This window comes from Apis dorsata, unplaced genomic scaffold (genome assembly GCF_000469605.1).
Source record: "Apis dorsata unplaced genomic scaffold, Apis dorsata 1.3 scaffold_683, whole genome shotgun sequence".
NCBI lineage: Eukaryota > Metazoa > Arthropoda > Insecta > Hymenoptera > Apidae > Apis > Apis dorsata.
Window position 1 is genome coordinate 18,920 of NW_006263864.1, and position 11,866 is coordinate 30,785.

Below are 11,866 nucleotides of genomic sequence, written 5' to 3' on the forward strand. Positions count from 1 at the left end.
GCGTCATTCGTGCCCACATTTAAAACAAGTTTATTAATCACTACTTCATTAATATTACTCTTTTTGCCGCGAATACGTTACCGCGATATTTTATTTTTCTGATACATAACATTTCTAAGTATTCGATTCAGATTGTCATCATCTTAATAATCTTTTTCCTAAAATCATTTCCAATTAAAGAGAAGATTAAATGAAGACAAAATCATTTTAAGAATAAAAACCACGATACTTTTACTTTAGAAATATATTTCGTACACCTGAAAGGTATGTGCAATACTCTCGACACTGTTCCGCTTGCAAAGACCGAAGAAGGAAATGAATGCCTATTGTTCCCGATCAGTCGTATCGTCCTTGACCCCCGCAATCATAGTTCATTCGACGAACAATCGAATAAATCTACGATCGATTCTCATCGCGCACAAAGAGACTGCCACGAGACTGGCTCGTTCGTCGGCTACGTCAGTAAGTTTATCCCTTCCCGAAGAGAAGGTGAGATGTCTTCGAGGTCTTTTTAGAAATCGGTGGTAAATGCGTTAGTCTACCGGTTGCTCGGCTCAGTCAGAAACAGAGATGCTGTGCAACAAGGTTGATCTCGCGTTCGTGCTTGGTTTACTCGCGTTTGTACACGGGATGCCTGCGGATAGTCAGAGTAACGAGAGGGTGAGTATTTTTTATTTTCGAAAATATTAAAATAAAAAATATAACGCGCACATTTGTTTTCATTCGTTGGATGATCGTGAAATTCGTGATGGGAAGCTTAAAGCTTTCTTTCATATTTTCATGATGATGATTTAAGAAATTTGGACAATTCTTCAATTCTTCACGATAAATGTGAAATCGATCCTTCTCGAAATTGTAAATCATTTGTTTTGTATACGACGAATGAATTTCTTAAACTTTCTAACTTCGTCGAAAGTAACGCGACATTAATTAAAGTAAATAACATCTAAACTTTCTTTTTATATTGGAATAAGTGATTGGTGATGTGAAAAAAAAAAGAATGGGATTGAAAATAAAATATAATGATACAGGTATGGGAAGAGTAAATGGAAAATGGAAAAAAAGTGATGACGGAACAGCCGTTAGGTAATGGACAGACGCAACCACGAGAAAGGAGTGCGGAAGTGCCGTTACATTATAATGTTTCTTAATGATTATACGATGACTTTTAACTTATTTACCCAATTATTTCGTTAAACGCGATTAATGTTCCTCGAGTATAAGTTTAATGAAATCGTTATAATGATAATTCCTTATCGAAAAACGATTTCACGAACAAAAAATAAACAGATGAACAATTATGTAAAAAAAAAACCTAATTTGTAAATTTTCAATTCCAATTGCACGTTACAATCGCGTATCTTTTTTTTTTTTTGTACTATTATTTTTTCGCTATTATCAATCGTTATATATATATAAATAAGCAATGTCGTTTCAATAACATTAACATTAACACGTGTATACAATAATAAACACTAATAAACCATTATGTAATCGTAAATTATACCGTTGGTTGCAAGAAGGACCAGAAGATGAAAATTATCAATTTTTACATTTTTAGAAAAACAACATTTTATTGGCCAACATTGACAACTTGCAAAATTTCGCAACGTTGTAACTTCATCATTAATTTCGAAGATGCAACAATTTATATAAGAAAATTTATATAAAAAAAAAAAAGAACGTAGAATCTAATTAAATATTTTCAATCCCAAAAAGAGGAGCTTTTCTTGCACATCCAACATATAATTATAATTCCTTTAATCCTAGAATTGAAAAAAATCCACGGAAAGTGTGACCAAACCAGCACACGTTCGACCTATATTTCTGACAATATAAATGATATTCGTCTATAATTGAAATATGAATTGAAAACTGATCCAACTTGTCCAATTAAAATTATCTAGCATTTCAAAACTTTTTTCAATCTTTCGAGAAATTCCATGTTGTCGTTCTTTCTTCGTTTCTTCCTTAACGAAAATTTAAACAATTCGAAGAAATATTATGCAACGAGACATTTTAATCGATATCAATAATAATAAAAGATTCGCATTAATATTCGCAGCTTCCGTTGATTCAGTTCACCAACGGTGGAATCCGATTCAATTTCGCGGGCTACCATGCTGCAGCCGGGTTGGGTGGTCTTCTAACCGGGTCGAATACAGGTGGTGGTCTCCATGCCAGCGTGGGAACGCCATGGGGTGGCCATGCGGCCGCTGGTTTGGGCGGCACACTCAATGGCGACAATGCGAATGCTGGCGAGTATTGTTTATCATATTTTGATTTTTAGAGAAAGCAGAGAACGGAAATAAAGATTAATTTATATTTTATGACGAACAGGGGGAGGGCTTTATGCGAGAGCCGGGCTTGGGAACGGAAGACACGAAGCCGCGGCCGGATTAGGCGGCTTGTTGGATGGAAGTGGCAGGTCAGCACCTCTTAGGGGAGGCCTGTTCGCCGGTGCTACCACTGGAACCCATGGACTCGGATTCACAGCTGGAGAAATCCCTAGAGATTTGTTCGGTGCTGGACCCAGTGACGGACCCAGTAATGGGCCGAATAGTGGACCTAGTAATGGACCTAGTAATGGATCTAGTAATGGACCTAGTAATGGATCTAGTAATGGACCTAATAATGGACCTAATAATGGACCAAACGATGGGCCAAACGATGGAAAAGATGGAGAAGGAAGTAATGGGAAAGGGCCGAGCAGGGGTACCTCGCATATTCAAATAATCTCCCGTTCGGGAAAGAACTCGAAAAAGGTTTGTCCAATTATCTTGAATTTGTATCATCGTATTAAAAAAGAAAAAAAGAAATATTGAAATAACGTTTGCTCGTAGAAGAATGAAATATCTATGGAGGCTCCGAAACAAGAGGCTGATTCTTCGTCGAGTAAAGAGGTAAATCGTAACCGGTTCGTAGGTTATAGTGGATTTAATTAACGCATGAATACAATTATATCAGATACGTGAAGTATTACCCATCGAGCCGGCGCCTCTCGCTCAATTAGCCCCTGTTTTATCCAAAGAGACGAACGAAATCGTACAAGTTGGTAAGAATTAATGGTAATTTCGTATACTCGTTTCTACTTTTTTAAGTGATTTCCAGATGTTCTTCCTCGTCGAAGCAGATTCTTTCAGAGGAGAAGGCTGAGGGGGTCTAAAACGAAGGTGATAGAGGAGAATACAGGAGAGGATCAAAACAACTCGAATATTCAAAAGCGTCAGACAATTTATTACTCGGATAAACCTGATTCTTCGGATAGAATTATGACGATACCGAGTGGGAACAATAATGGCTTCTTCGATGATATTTTTCAGGTAGAGGAAATGTATTTATTTTGAATTTTTAGAAAAGCGAAAACATTAAATTTTTTAATTTTCTTTAATTTTCTTTAATTTAATGCTTTTAATTTTTATTTTTAATTCTTTTAATTTTTGCAGATACCAATATCAACGCTGAACGCTGTAAACCGGTTTTTAAATAATAGTACTGGTTAATTTAACTTTCGTGTAAACGTCCATTCCTCGTATTTTATATTTACAATTAACGATAATGAAATATAATTATTTCAAGAGAATAGTAGTAGATGATAATTCCTTAAGAAAGTTTCTTAATAAAATATATTATAAATATATTATAATTATTAGTCTTGCGATTTTTATTAGCATTTAAAATTTATCATAAGTTAATTTGAAGTTATTTTTCATTCTAAATTTTATATTACTAATAAAAAGACTGGTCGATTGTTATTATTTCTTACATTGTACGTAATAAATATATGTACATCTGATTAAATAAATTATCTGATTCAATGTTACATTATATATTCAATGTATCCTATTGCACAAATTTACGTCATGTAAAAAAAAAAAAACCGATAAATTGCGATAAATTAAATTGCAAGCTTGACAAAACTGGGGGAATAATAATAGCTTAACGTTTAACGAAAGCCAAGGACAAAGTTTTGGATATCGATGCTAATGCTCATTACACTTATTACGAGTTATTCGCTATCAATGGTAAAATAGTTTGACATCATGCGGTTCAACTATATAAATAAAAGGCAACGACAAAGGCGACCAAAATAAGAAGACGAGGAACGAAGCGTTTTTATTTTTCTTTTTGTCGAAGAAAATAATAAAAGAAGAAGAGCCAACATGAACGCGATAAAAGTGATTGGATTTTTGCTGTTTATTGCATCGATTGCAATGTTGGCAAAAGCACAAGTAAGATTGCAAAATTGATTTTAATTCTTTGATATTACTTTTTTAAATGTTTCTCGACACTCCATCAAAAAAAAAAAAATACTAATGTTGATTTTAATAATTTTTCAGATTAGTGCCTCATCAGGTGAGAAATCTTATAGAAAATATTTGTTCATTTGGTAAAAAATTTTTTAAAACATATTAATATAAATTTTTTAAAATGTATTATATTCTTTGATCGATAGAAGATGTATCGATATAATTTATAGATTAATAAAATTAAAATTAAAGGTTTGCAGGTTTCAAGTACGTCTTCAGATAATGGAAGTGGATCGTCTACTGTTGCGCCGAAAGGTAACTTTTCAAAAGATAAAAAATTGATAAATATATTAAAATAAGATAAGACAGAGAGATAGAGCGAGAGGATTAATTATTAAAATTAATTGATTTAATTATTACAGGAAAGGGGAATTCCAATCCCATAATTTCTCTTCTCTCATGTATTTTGGAGAATGTAGGCAGTAAGTTTATTAAATTTCCTTACAAAACAGATCGTTGAATCCGACGATCGATACGGAGCAAAATTATGTTTTTATATAAAAATTTCATTTCTCTTCGAAATTAGATTTAGAATTACCTAGAATTACTTTAAAAATTGTACTTTATCCGTAAAAGTAAATAATTCAAATATATTCATATTCATCGAAATATTTTAATGTATAATAATATAATAATAATATAATAATAATATTTAGATCTACTCGGGATATCCCTCGGTGGTATAGTGAAGGATCTTGGATCTTTAATTTCCTCGGATGGTTCATTAAATTTATCAGGACTTCTTTCCGATGTTACGGCCATCTTAAACATACCGCTCGATGCAGTATTTTCTGCCCTTCAAAGCGGAAATCTATCACAACTCACGAAACAGCTTCAACCTTTGGTCGATAGCTTATTACATATACCTTTAGTTGGCTCCGTATTATTACTTCTATCGAATGTTCTCCAGGTAAATTTCCTTCGATATAACCCTCTCGTGTTAATTGTTGTCGTGCTTATCTCTATTTTGACCAATAAAAAAATAAAATGATGTTTCAGATTCCAGTTTCTCTCGTCGTAGCTGTACTCAGTTTGGTTCTTCACATCGTTAAAGCATTACTCAGTCTTCTTTTAGGGATACAAGTGAAATTTTGATATATCCTATAAATCTACCAACATGCATATATATATATAAATCTTTAACAAATTGTTATTAAAAAATTGTATTTCAAAAAATATATTTATATTGCAAAGTTTCTCTTCTTTTTCTCTCTCTTCATCTTTCACGTCTCCCGCAGGACGCAGCTTCAATTTCGAATAGTTTCCCCTCTAATCGATCGACCGCTATCAAACGATCCTTAAAAGCGCGCGAAACGATATCGAAGACGACATCCGCGCGCCGACATTGCGGAATGAATCGAAAGAGAAAGTGCGTTTCGTAAGAACATAGACCAACTTTAGTATCGGAATGGAATGGAACTTCTTACACAGTCTACCTGTGACTGCGTGTCAAGAAACACGAATTCGTGGTCGCCGATTCTTAATTTCTGAAACCCTCGGTTGTTTTGATTTCGTGTGAGAACGATTAAGAAACACAGGAAAAAGAAAAAAAGGAAAGAGAACGTGTCGCGAGCACGCTTCCGGGTTTCACGGTCACTTTTATTTAAGAAAGGCCGAGTCGCGATCGAACGAGTTCATTTTCCTTTCCAGAATCACGAAGATGCGAAGAATTCTTTGGGAACGAGAAATCTCGAAATTTTGTATTATTCTACTCTGCTGTCCCTTTGATCTATCCGTTTGCCTGCCGGCGGAGCAACCGATTAGATACACGTTGAGCACCGGTGACGTAAAAACGAGAGATACTGGCACGCCGTTCAATTTCGAACAAAATCGAGTGAGTATATATATTTATTTTAACATAGATATTCATTATATTTATCTTACGATGATCAACGATTCTCTCGATGCATTTTTGCGACACGTTGGAACATAACAAGAACGTGAAGGGGAAGATCGAAATGTTCGATTGATATTATCAGATTTGATGAGAGGATGAATGAGTCAATTTCGGTTTTTGTAGGAATCGTGGACGCGGTAAGAATCGGCTTAGAAAGATTTGTGAATTCCGTCACATTAGCGTCATAGTCGATGTCGCTTTTTGCATTTCTGATAAACCTTCGTTGACGGAAAAAAATGTATAAAAAAAGAAAATGTGGAGTAAGTAACTGGAATTGTGGCACAAAGCTGTCATTTCTCCTGATCATTCATCTTTTTTCTCTAATTCATTTCCATTGGAATGAAAAAAAAAAAAAAGAAAAAAGAGAAGATACAAGAAATGCAAAGCAAATAAGCAATATCATCTTTCGATAGTCTCGTTATTATTATTTAGCACAAGGCTATTATTTTTTTCCCTCTAATTATACGTAATTATATCGAATCAGTGTGACGAAGCAAAAAAATTCTCGACGTTGAACATCGCGCGTAATTAACTCGAAATATTATTACATTAGATATCCGGTGGAATATTAGCATAGTGGAATATTGCTTCACCGAGATTCACGATTAAGAAACACCGAGTGAATTGTACGTAAAATTATATATATCTATATATACATACATGCACCAATACGTTTATGAAACAGGCAGTGGCGAGCGAGTCGCAAAACAACGTGGTTACAGTGGAGAAGTCGGTGTCCATGAACTACGAACCGATACAGTTTGGAACGACCGAGTATCCTCCAGTGACAAACACCCATTCAAGCGCTCGTGAGACCGTGAGATTAGAGAACGAGACAGCGCAGAGTTTTTTCGAGAGGCCAATCTCGAAACCCATCGCCAACGTGTTGGATTCTTTTTTGAAACCTACGCCATTGGTCGACGGTATCAAGGAGGAAGAAAAATATGGAAATTCAGGAGACAAGTTTATCGGAATTGGTCGTGCTCTGGTCACTGGTTACCAAGAATTCAGCAATTTTCTCAATGCTCTCGTTGACGTGAGTCTATAATCGAATAATGGAATAATTTGAGGTGAATTTTTCTTTTTTTTGAACGAACTGAAAATCGTTTCCAGTTCCCGCGTAAAACTGCAAAAAAGGCTAGCTCGGAAATCTCAGGGATGCTGAATTATATCGGTGCACGGCTGATCGGATTGGAATAACGAGCACCGTAAATATCGTAGAATATTTTGGATAATCAAATTCTAATTATCCAAAATTTGTGGTTTTGTTTTTCATAATTTTATACGTTGAATAAATTTTTTTGTTTTTTATCAAATTGTCTTAAGAATTGTCGAAAGAGTGGATACGAGAAATGCACGAAGAATCGTCTCATAAATATATTATTTATTATCTGAACGTTACACGTACACGAGGCTCGCGTGATACGATCTCGATGCAGCTCGATCGTCGCGACCTCGTAGCGTGGCAGGCTGCGCTCGAAACCACGCACTTCTTCAAACGTACACTAGGCGGTCAAGTGTCGCTACTTTATCGACAACTTATTACGCGATAAAAAAACGTACACGATCGACACACCCGAGGATTTAAAGCTAGACGAGAGAAAAATCCACGAGGATTGTGTAGTGTTTCCACGGGTGGGGTCGATCCGATCTTAAAACGATAACGAGAATAAAAATAAAAATTGTGCTCGCGCTCGCACGACCAGGCAAAACCGTTGAAACGGAACGGAAAAAGAAAAGAGAAGAAAAGGAAAAAAAAACAATATTGACAAAGCGATTCGTAGCGCCTGGTCGTACGTAACGAATAATTTTGGTATGATCCGTGTGCGATTACCTTATCTCTAGTAAATAAAACAGGTTCGCATGCAAGGTAACATAAATGTTCGCATCCTACTATATAAAATTCTCTCCTCTACTTACTATCTACTTCTACAAGATTCGTTCCACCGATCAAAATCTAAACTCAGCGAGTACGTCGTTATTATTCTTACTTACATCCGACCTATTTTGTTAAAAGCTCGTCAAATTATTCAGCTGGATGAAGGCGGAATCGCTTATCGGGTCTAACGACCCATTAAAATAATGGCTCGTCTCGCGTCTCTCAGAAGCCATGCTTATTAATCATCTCGTTCCACCGTCTAAGCTCGTGGACGAGTTTAACGATAATTCGCTCGTGTTTCTACTCGATTTCTACTAATTCTACAAGAAGAAAGGGGCGGACATTTTCGCAAGAAGGGAAGGAAAACAATTTACAGGGGGTTCGAGATATCGGCCAAGGGGCATACAGAAGCAACGATCCCAGATCCTCTTCGTATCGGCGGCGAAGAAGATCGCGATCATTGCGGGCGTGCGATATACATGTGCGTGTATATATATATATATATAAAGTTTCGATGGATCTTAGACGCTGGTCTCGTCTAAGATCCATCTGAAATTCTAGGTGTTGGTGGTATCGTAACTCTTGTACGTGTGGGACGACCTCTTGTGCCTGACGGTGCAGAAGAGGATCATGCTGGCCACTTGGCCGAACAACTGGAGGAAGGCTACCACGAGGCCAACGGTCCCGACCACGTGCAGCCTGGTCACCAGCCACATTTGAATAGCTGTCGCGCAGCCTTCCTTGTACCAGAGCTCCTTGTTACGCCCCTCGGAGTCGAGGCGACCGCAATACCGTTCTCTCTGCACGCAACAGGAATCGGGCACGCGGTCCTCCGTCGGCCAGGCGTCGATTCGGAACCAATCCGTGTAATCCCGCACGCCGCAGCAGTGGAACTGAAATTTTTTACGCTTTTCTTAGTGAAAAAAAAAAAAAGATAATACGACTTTTTCCAAATTATGAATTTCTCTCTCAAGGAGAGTATCTACCTCCGTGTGTATGTGATCCCATATAGCGGGAAGAGTTCCAGGTTCCCTGGTCAGGTTGTAATGCTTCTCGATGCCGAACAGCAGCTCGTCCTTCAAACTCTTGGCTAGATGTTCCCTGAAGATGAAGGCCAGGGTGCCCAGCATGAACTCGCCCAGGAACATCAGTATCACCAAACCGAAGTACTGTAGGGAAGAAGGACAGGTTGAAGGGTCGATGAAGACGAACGAAAGACACACGGGATACGAACCGTGATTAACATGCATCTCGATTGAAACCACGCGCCGCAGCATCCGAAGAAGGCGATCACGAAGGTCACGCATCCGGCGGCGAGCAGCAACGAGTCAGCTGACGCGAAACTGTAGTGCGGCACCAAGGTCGTGTATCCGGAGTAAGCCAATCGGAGCCAGAGGCCTGCACCCAAAATTCCGCAAGCGCATAACTGTAAAAATGATTGCACGAGTGAGGACGCCGGCCTGGCCTGGATGCTCTCCACCGTGAAATCGTGTGAATTTTTCTATCGCCCGATATCATCCTCCTTTTCTATTTCTTCTCTTCTCTTCTCTTTTCTTTTTTCTTCGCGTAAACACGGAACGTGATAAGGAACGCAAGTGAGACGACACTTAGAGAGAAAGGGGCCGCGGAAAAAAAATCGAATCGCAACGATGATCTCTCCTCGACTTGATTATTATTCGACGCACAATTATGCAATGCGATAACGCCCGCTTCCCGTATCACCGTTCCACTCTCCGATCTTGCGAAACGCGCGAATCGCGAGGTCGAGCGCGACTTCCCGTGACTGCGCGTGGTTATTCGATCTTCGAGCTCGAGGTTTACGATTTTCCATTCTTGCCTCTTTTAATTTTAAATTCAGTCTCGAAATCAGGGGGATCGATGGGTTGTGAGAAAGGGAAGGATCGTCGTGGATCGCGGTTTCTCGAGAATCTGGATTATTCGGGGTTTAAAAGTGGGTCGAGGAAACTCTCGTACAACGCTACACCTCGATTCTTTATTTCCTTCGTTATCCGTTGCCTCGTCTCGAGGTCTTACGATTATCGTTTCAAAGGATATTCGAAATTATCGCGTCGGTGGCGAGGACAGGTGAGGAGGCAGCATTTGCTCCCGAACAAATCGTGGACGTGGAGTGGTCGAGAGGGGCGAGATTAGAAGGTATATTGACCTTTTCCTCGGAGATTGTTGCGGTTTAGTAATTTGCCCTCCGATGCGCCGTCCTCCGAGACGAGATTAAAGGCATCGTTGTGCGCGAACAGACGTCATTTACGATTTCTACCGTTCCTTTGTTCAACTGCTTCAATTTTAGCTCGTCATCCGCACGACTCGCCCGTTATATCTTGCCACCATTGTTCCGACCAATTGTACGCGTCCCTTTATTCCTGAGCGTTTTCGAAATATTATAATATCGACCCAATATCTTACTTCTTCCGATCTTTCTGCTCACGTTTCAACAAAAATCGTTAGGAAAATTCGTCTGTCCATTTCGTCGTCGAGTTGACGAAGAGGTGTAAAATCCGGGTCGAGGCAAGACGGTCTACAAGACAGGCCGGTAATCGGGCGGAATATCGAGCCTCGGGGCGATACATCGAACCGATGAAAAATTAGCATAAGCTTGTCGCGACGAGCGTCGAGGCAGCGTTATCCAATCCAGTTAAACTAGTTGGAACGAAGTAATTTAAGCTTAAGTCGGGTACTTGGGATGGAAACGGGATCGAGTGCTCCACCGACCCAATATCCCGGTCAAGCTTTATCGGCGAGCAGCATCGCGATACTGGATGAATAAATGGACCAACGGTCCGCTCGATCGGACGATTAAACGCCGCTCGATTTACGTTGCCCGCGAAACCGGTACCGTTAAGTTTCATCTCGTCGATGAAACAGCCGGGTCGACTGTTGATTAGAAAACCGAGTGCGTGCTCGAGCAATGGACGATCGGCTGGAATCGATTGAAAATCGTCGATTAAAAATAGATTTTGTAAGAATAGTGGACGAACCGATCGATGGATTTCGCGGGAAATATTTCGTTGGAAAATCGTGCTTGATTGATCGACAAACTTTAAAAATTACGATTAAAAATGAGAATCTTGGAAAGTTGCATTTGTGTTTTAAAAATTAGATTGTACTTTATAAATCTTGGAAAGCTTCTTCACAATTGATAAAATTTTGCGAATAAACATCATATTCGTGCTCTTTGACTAATCGACAAACTGCAATTTTGAAAACGTTAAAAATTATGAATATGTTTATGAGAAAATTATTGACCAAACTGCACCTTTGCATCGATCACCTAGAATCGTTGAAAATTAAAAACAGATTGCATTTCATAATTCTTGGAAAGTTATTCCATTCCTAACTGATAAACTGAAATTTCGTGAAAAAAATTCCAAAAAATCGTATTCCAAATTGCGAATTTTAGACCGACGATCGCCCGGAATCAAAAACTATAATTAAAATTTCATATTCATATTCGATCCTCGATTCGCAAAAGAAAAAACTGTTTCAGCGCGTGAATCCTTTATTCATTTATTTATTTATTTATTAAGAATACATAATTAATTTCTTAAAAAACTCGAAGAAAAACTATTTATATTGATCAATCGACAATTAACAGCACGGTCAAATACGTCCTCCGACCGATCGACGATTTCGTTTTCTCCCTCCTTCCGTCCCCTTCTGACTCTTCGCGCAGTATTTTATTTTTACCGCCGTCCTTGACGCGTCAAACTGTCTCTCATAAATCAAAAACGCGCGACGATAGCGAGCAACAAAAAAAAAAAAAAA

At 38.3% G+C, this 11,866-nt stretch overlaps 4 protein-coding genes across 5 annotated transcripts in view; 3 read left to right on the forward strand and 1 right to left on the reverse strand.

The window, feature by feature from the left end:
- Positions 1-407: 407 nt before the first annotated feature.
- Positions 408-3,640, forward strand: LOC102675660 (cell wall protein IFF6-like). The gene is made up of 7 exons (XM_006622251.2): positions 408-660; positions 2,066-2,258; positions 2,341-2,765; positions 2,844-2,903; positions 2,968-3,055; positions 3,112-3,323; positions 3,447-3,640. Exons 1-7 carry the CDS (start codon positions 571-573, stop codon positions 3,501-3,503), a joined length of 1,125 nt encoding a protein of 374 aa, XP_006622314.1. The 5' UTR covers positions 408-570; the 3' UTR covers positions 3,504-3,640.
- Positions 3,641-4,074: 434 nt separating this feature from the next.
- LOC102675566 lies at positions 4,075-5,503 on the forward strand. The gene is made up of 6 exons (XM_031513682.1): positions 4,075-4,232; positions 4,341-4,356; positions 4,503-4,565; positions 4,673-4,732; positions 4,967-5,220; positions 5,310-5,503. The coding sequence occupies exons 1-6, from the start codon at positions 4,164-4,166 to the stop codon at positions 5,403-5,405; spliced, it is 558 nt and encodes a 185-aa protein (XP_031369542.1). The 5' UTR covers positions 4,075-4,163; the 3' UTR covers positions 5,406-5,503.
- Positions 5,504-5,715: 212 nt separating this feature from the next.
- Positions 5,716-7,920, forward strand: LOC102675420. The gene is made up of 3 exons (XM_006622250.2): positions 5,716-6,144; positions 6,893-7,243; positions 7,321-7,920. The coding sequence occupies exons 1-3, from the start codon at positions 5,971-5,973 to the stop codon at positions 7,405-7,407; spliced, it is 612 nt and encodes a 203-aa protein (XP_006622313.1). The 5' UTR covers positions 5,716-5,970; the 3' UTR covers positions 7,408-7,920.
- The window catches only part of LOC102675186 (tetraspanin-9), a 12,625-nt gene continuing 8,330 nt past the window's right edge, over positions 7,572-11,866 (reverse strand). For both annotated transcript variants that reach the window (XM_006622248.2, XM_006622249.2), the window contains exons 3-5: positions 9,321-9,512; positions 9,073-9,255; positions 7,572-8,979 (exon numbers count right to left, since the gene is read on the reverse strand). In XM_006622248.2, the coding sequence (XP_006622311.1) occupies positions 8,644-8,979; positions 9,073-9,255; positions 9,321-9,512 (711 nt within the window). In that variant the 3' untranslated portion in view covers positions 7,572-8,643. The remainder of the gene's footprint in view (positions 8,980-9,072; positions 9,256-9,320; positions 9,513-11,866) is intronic.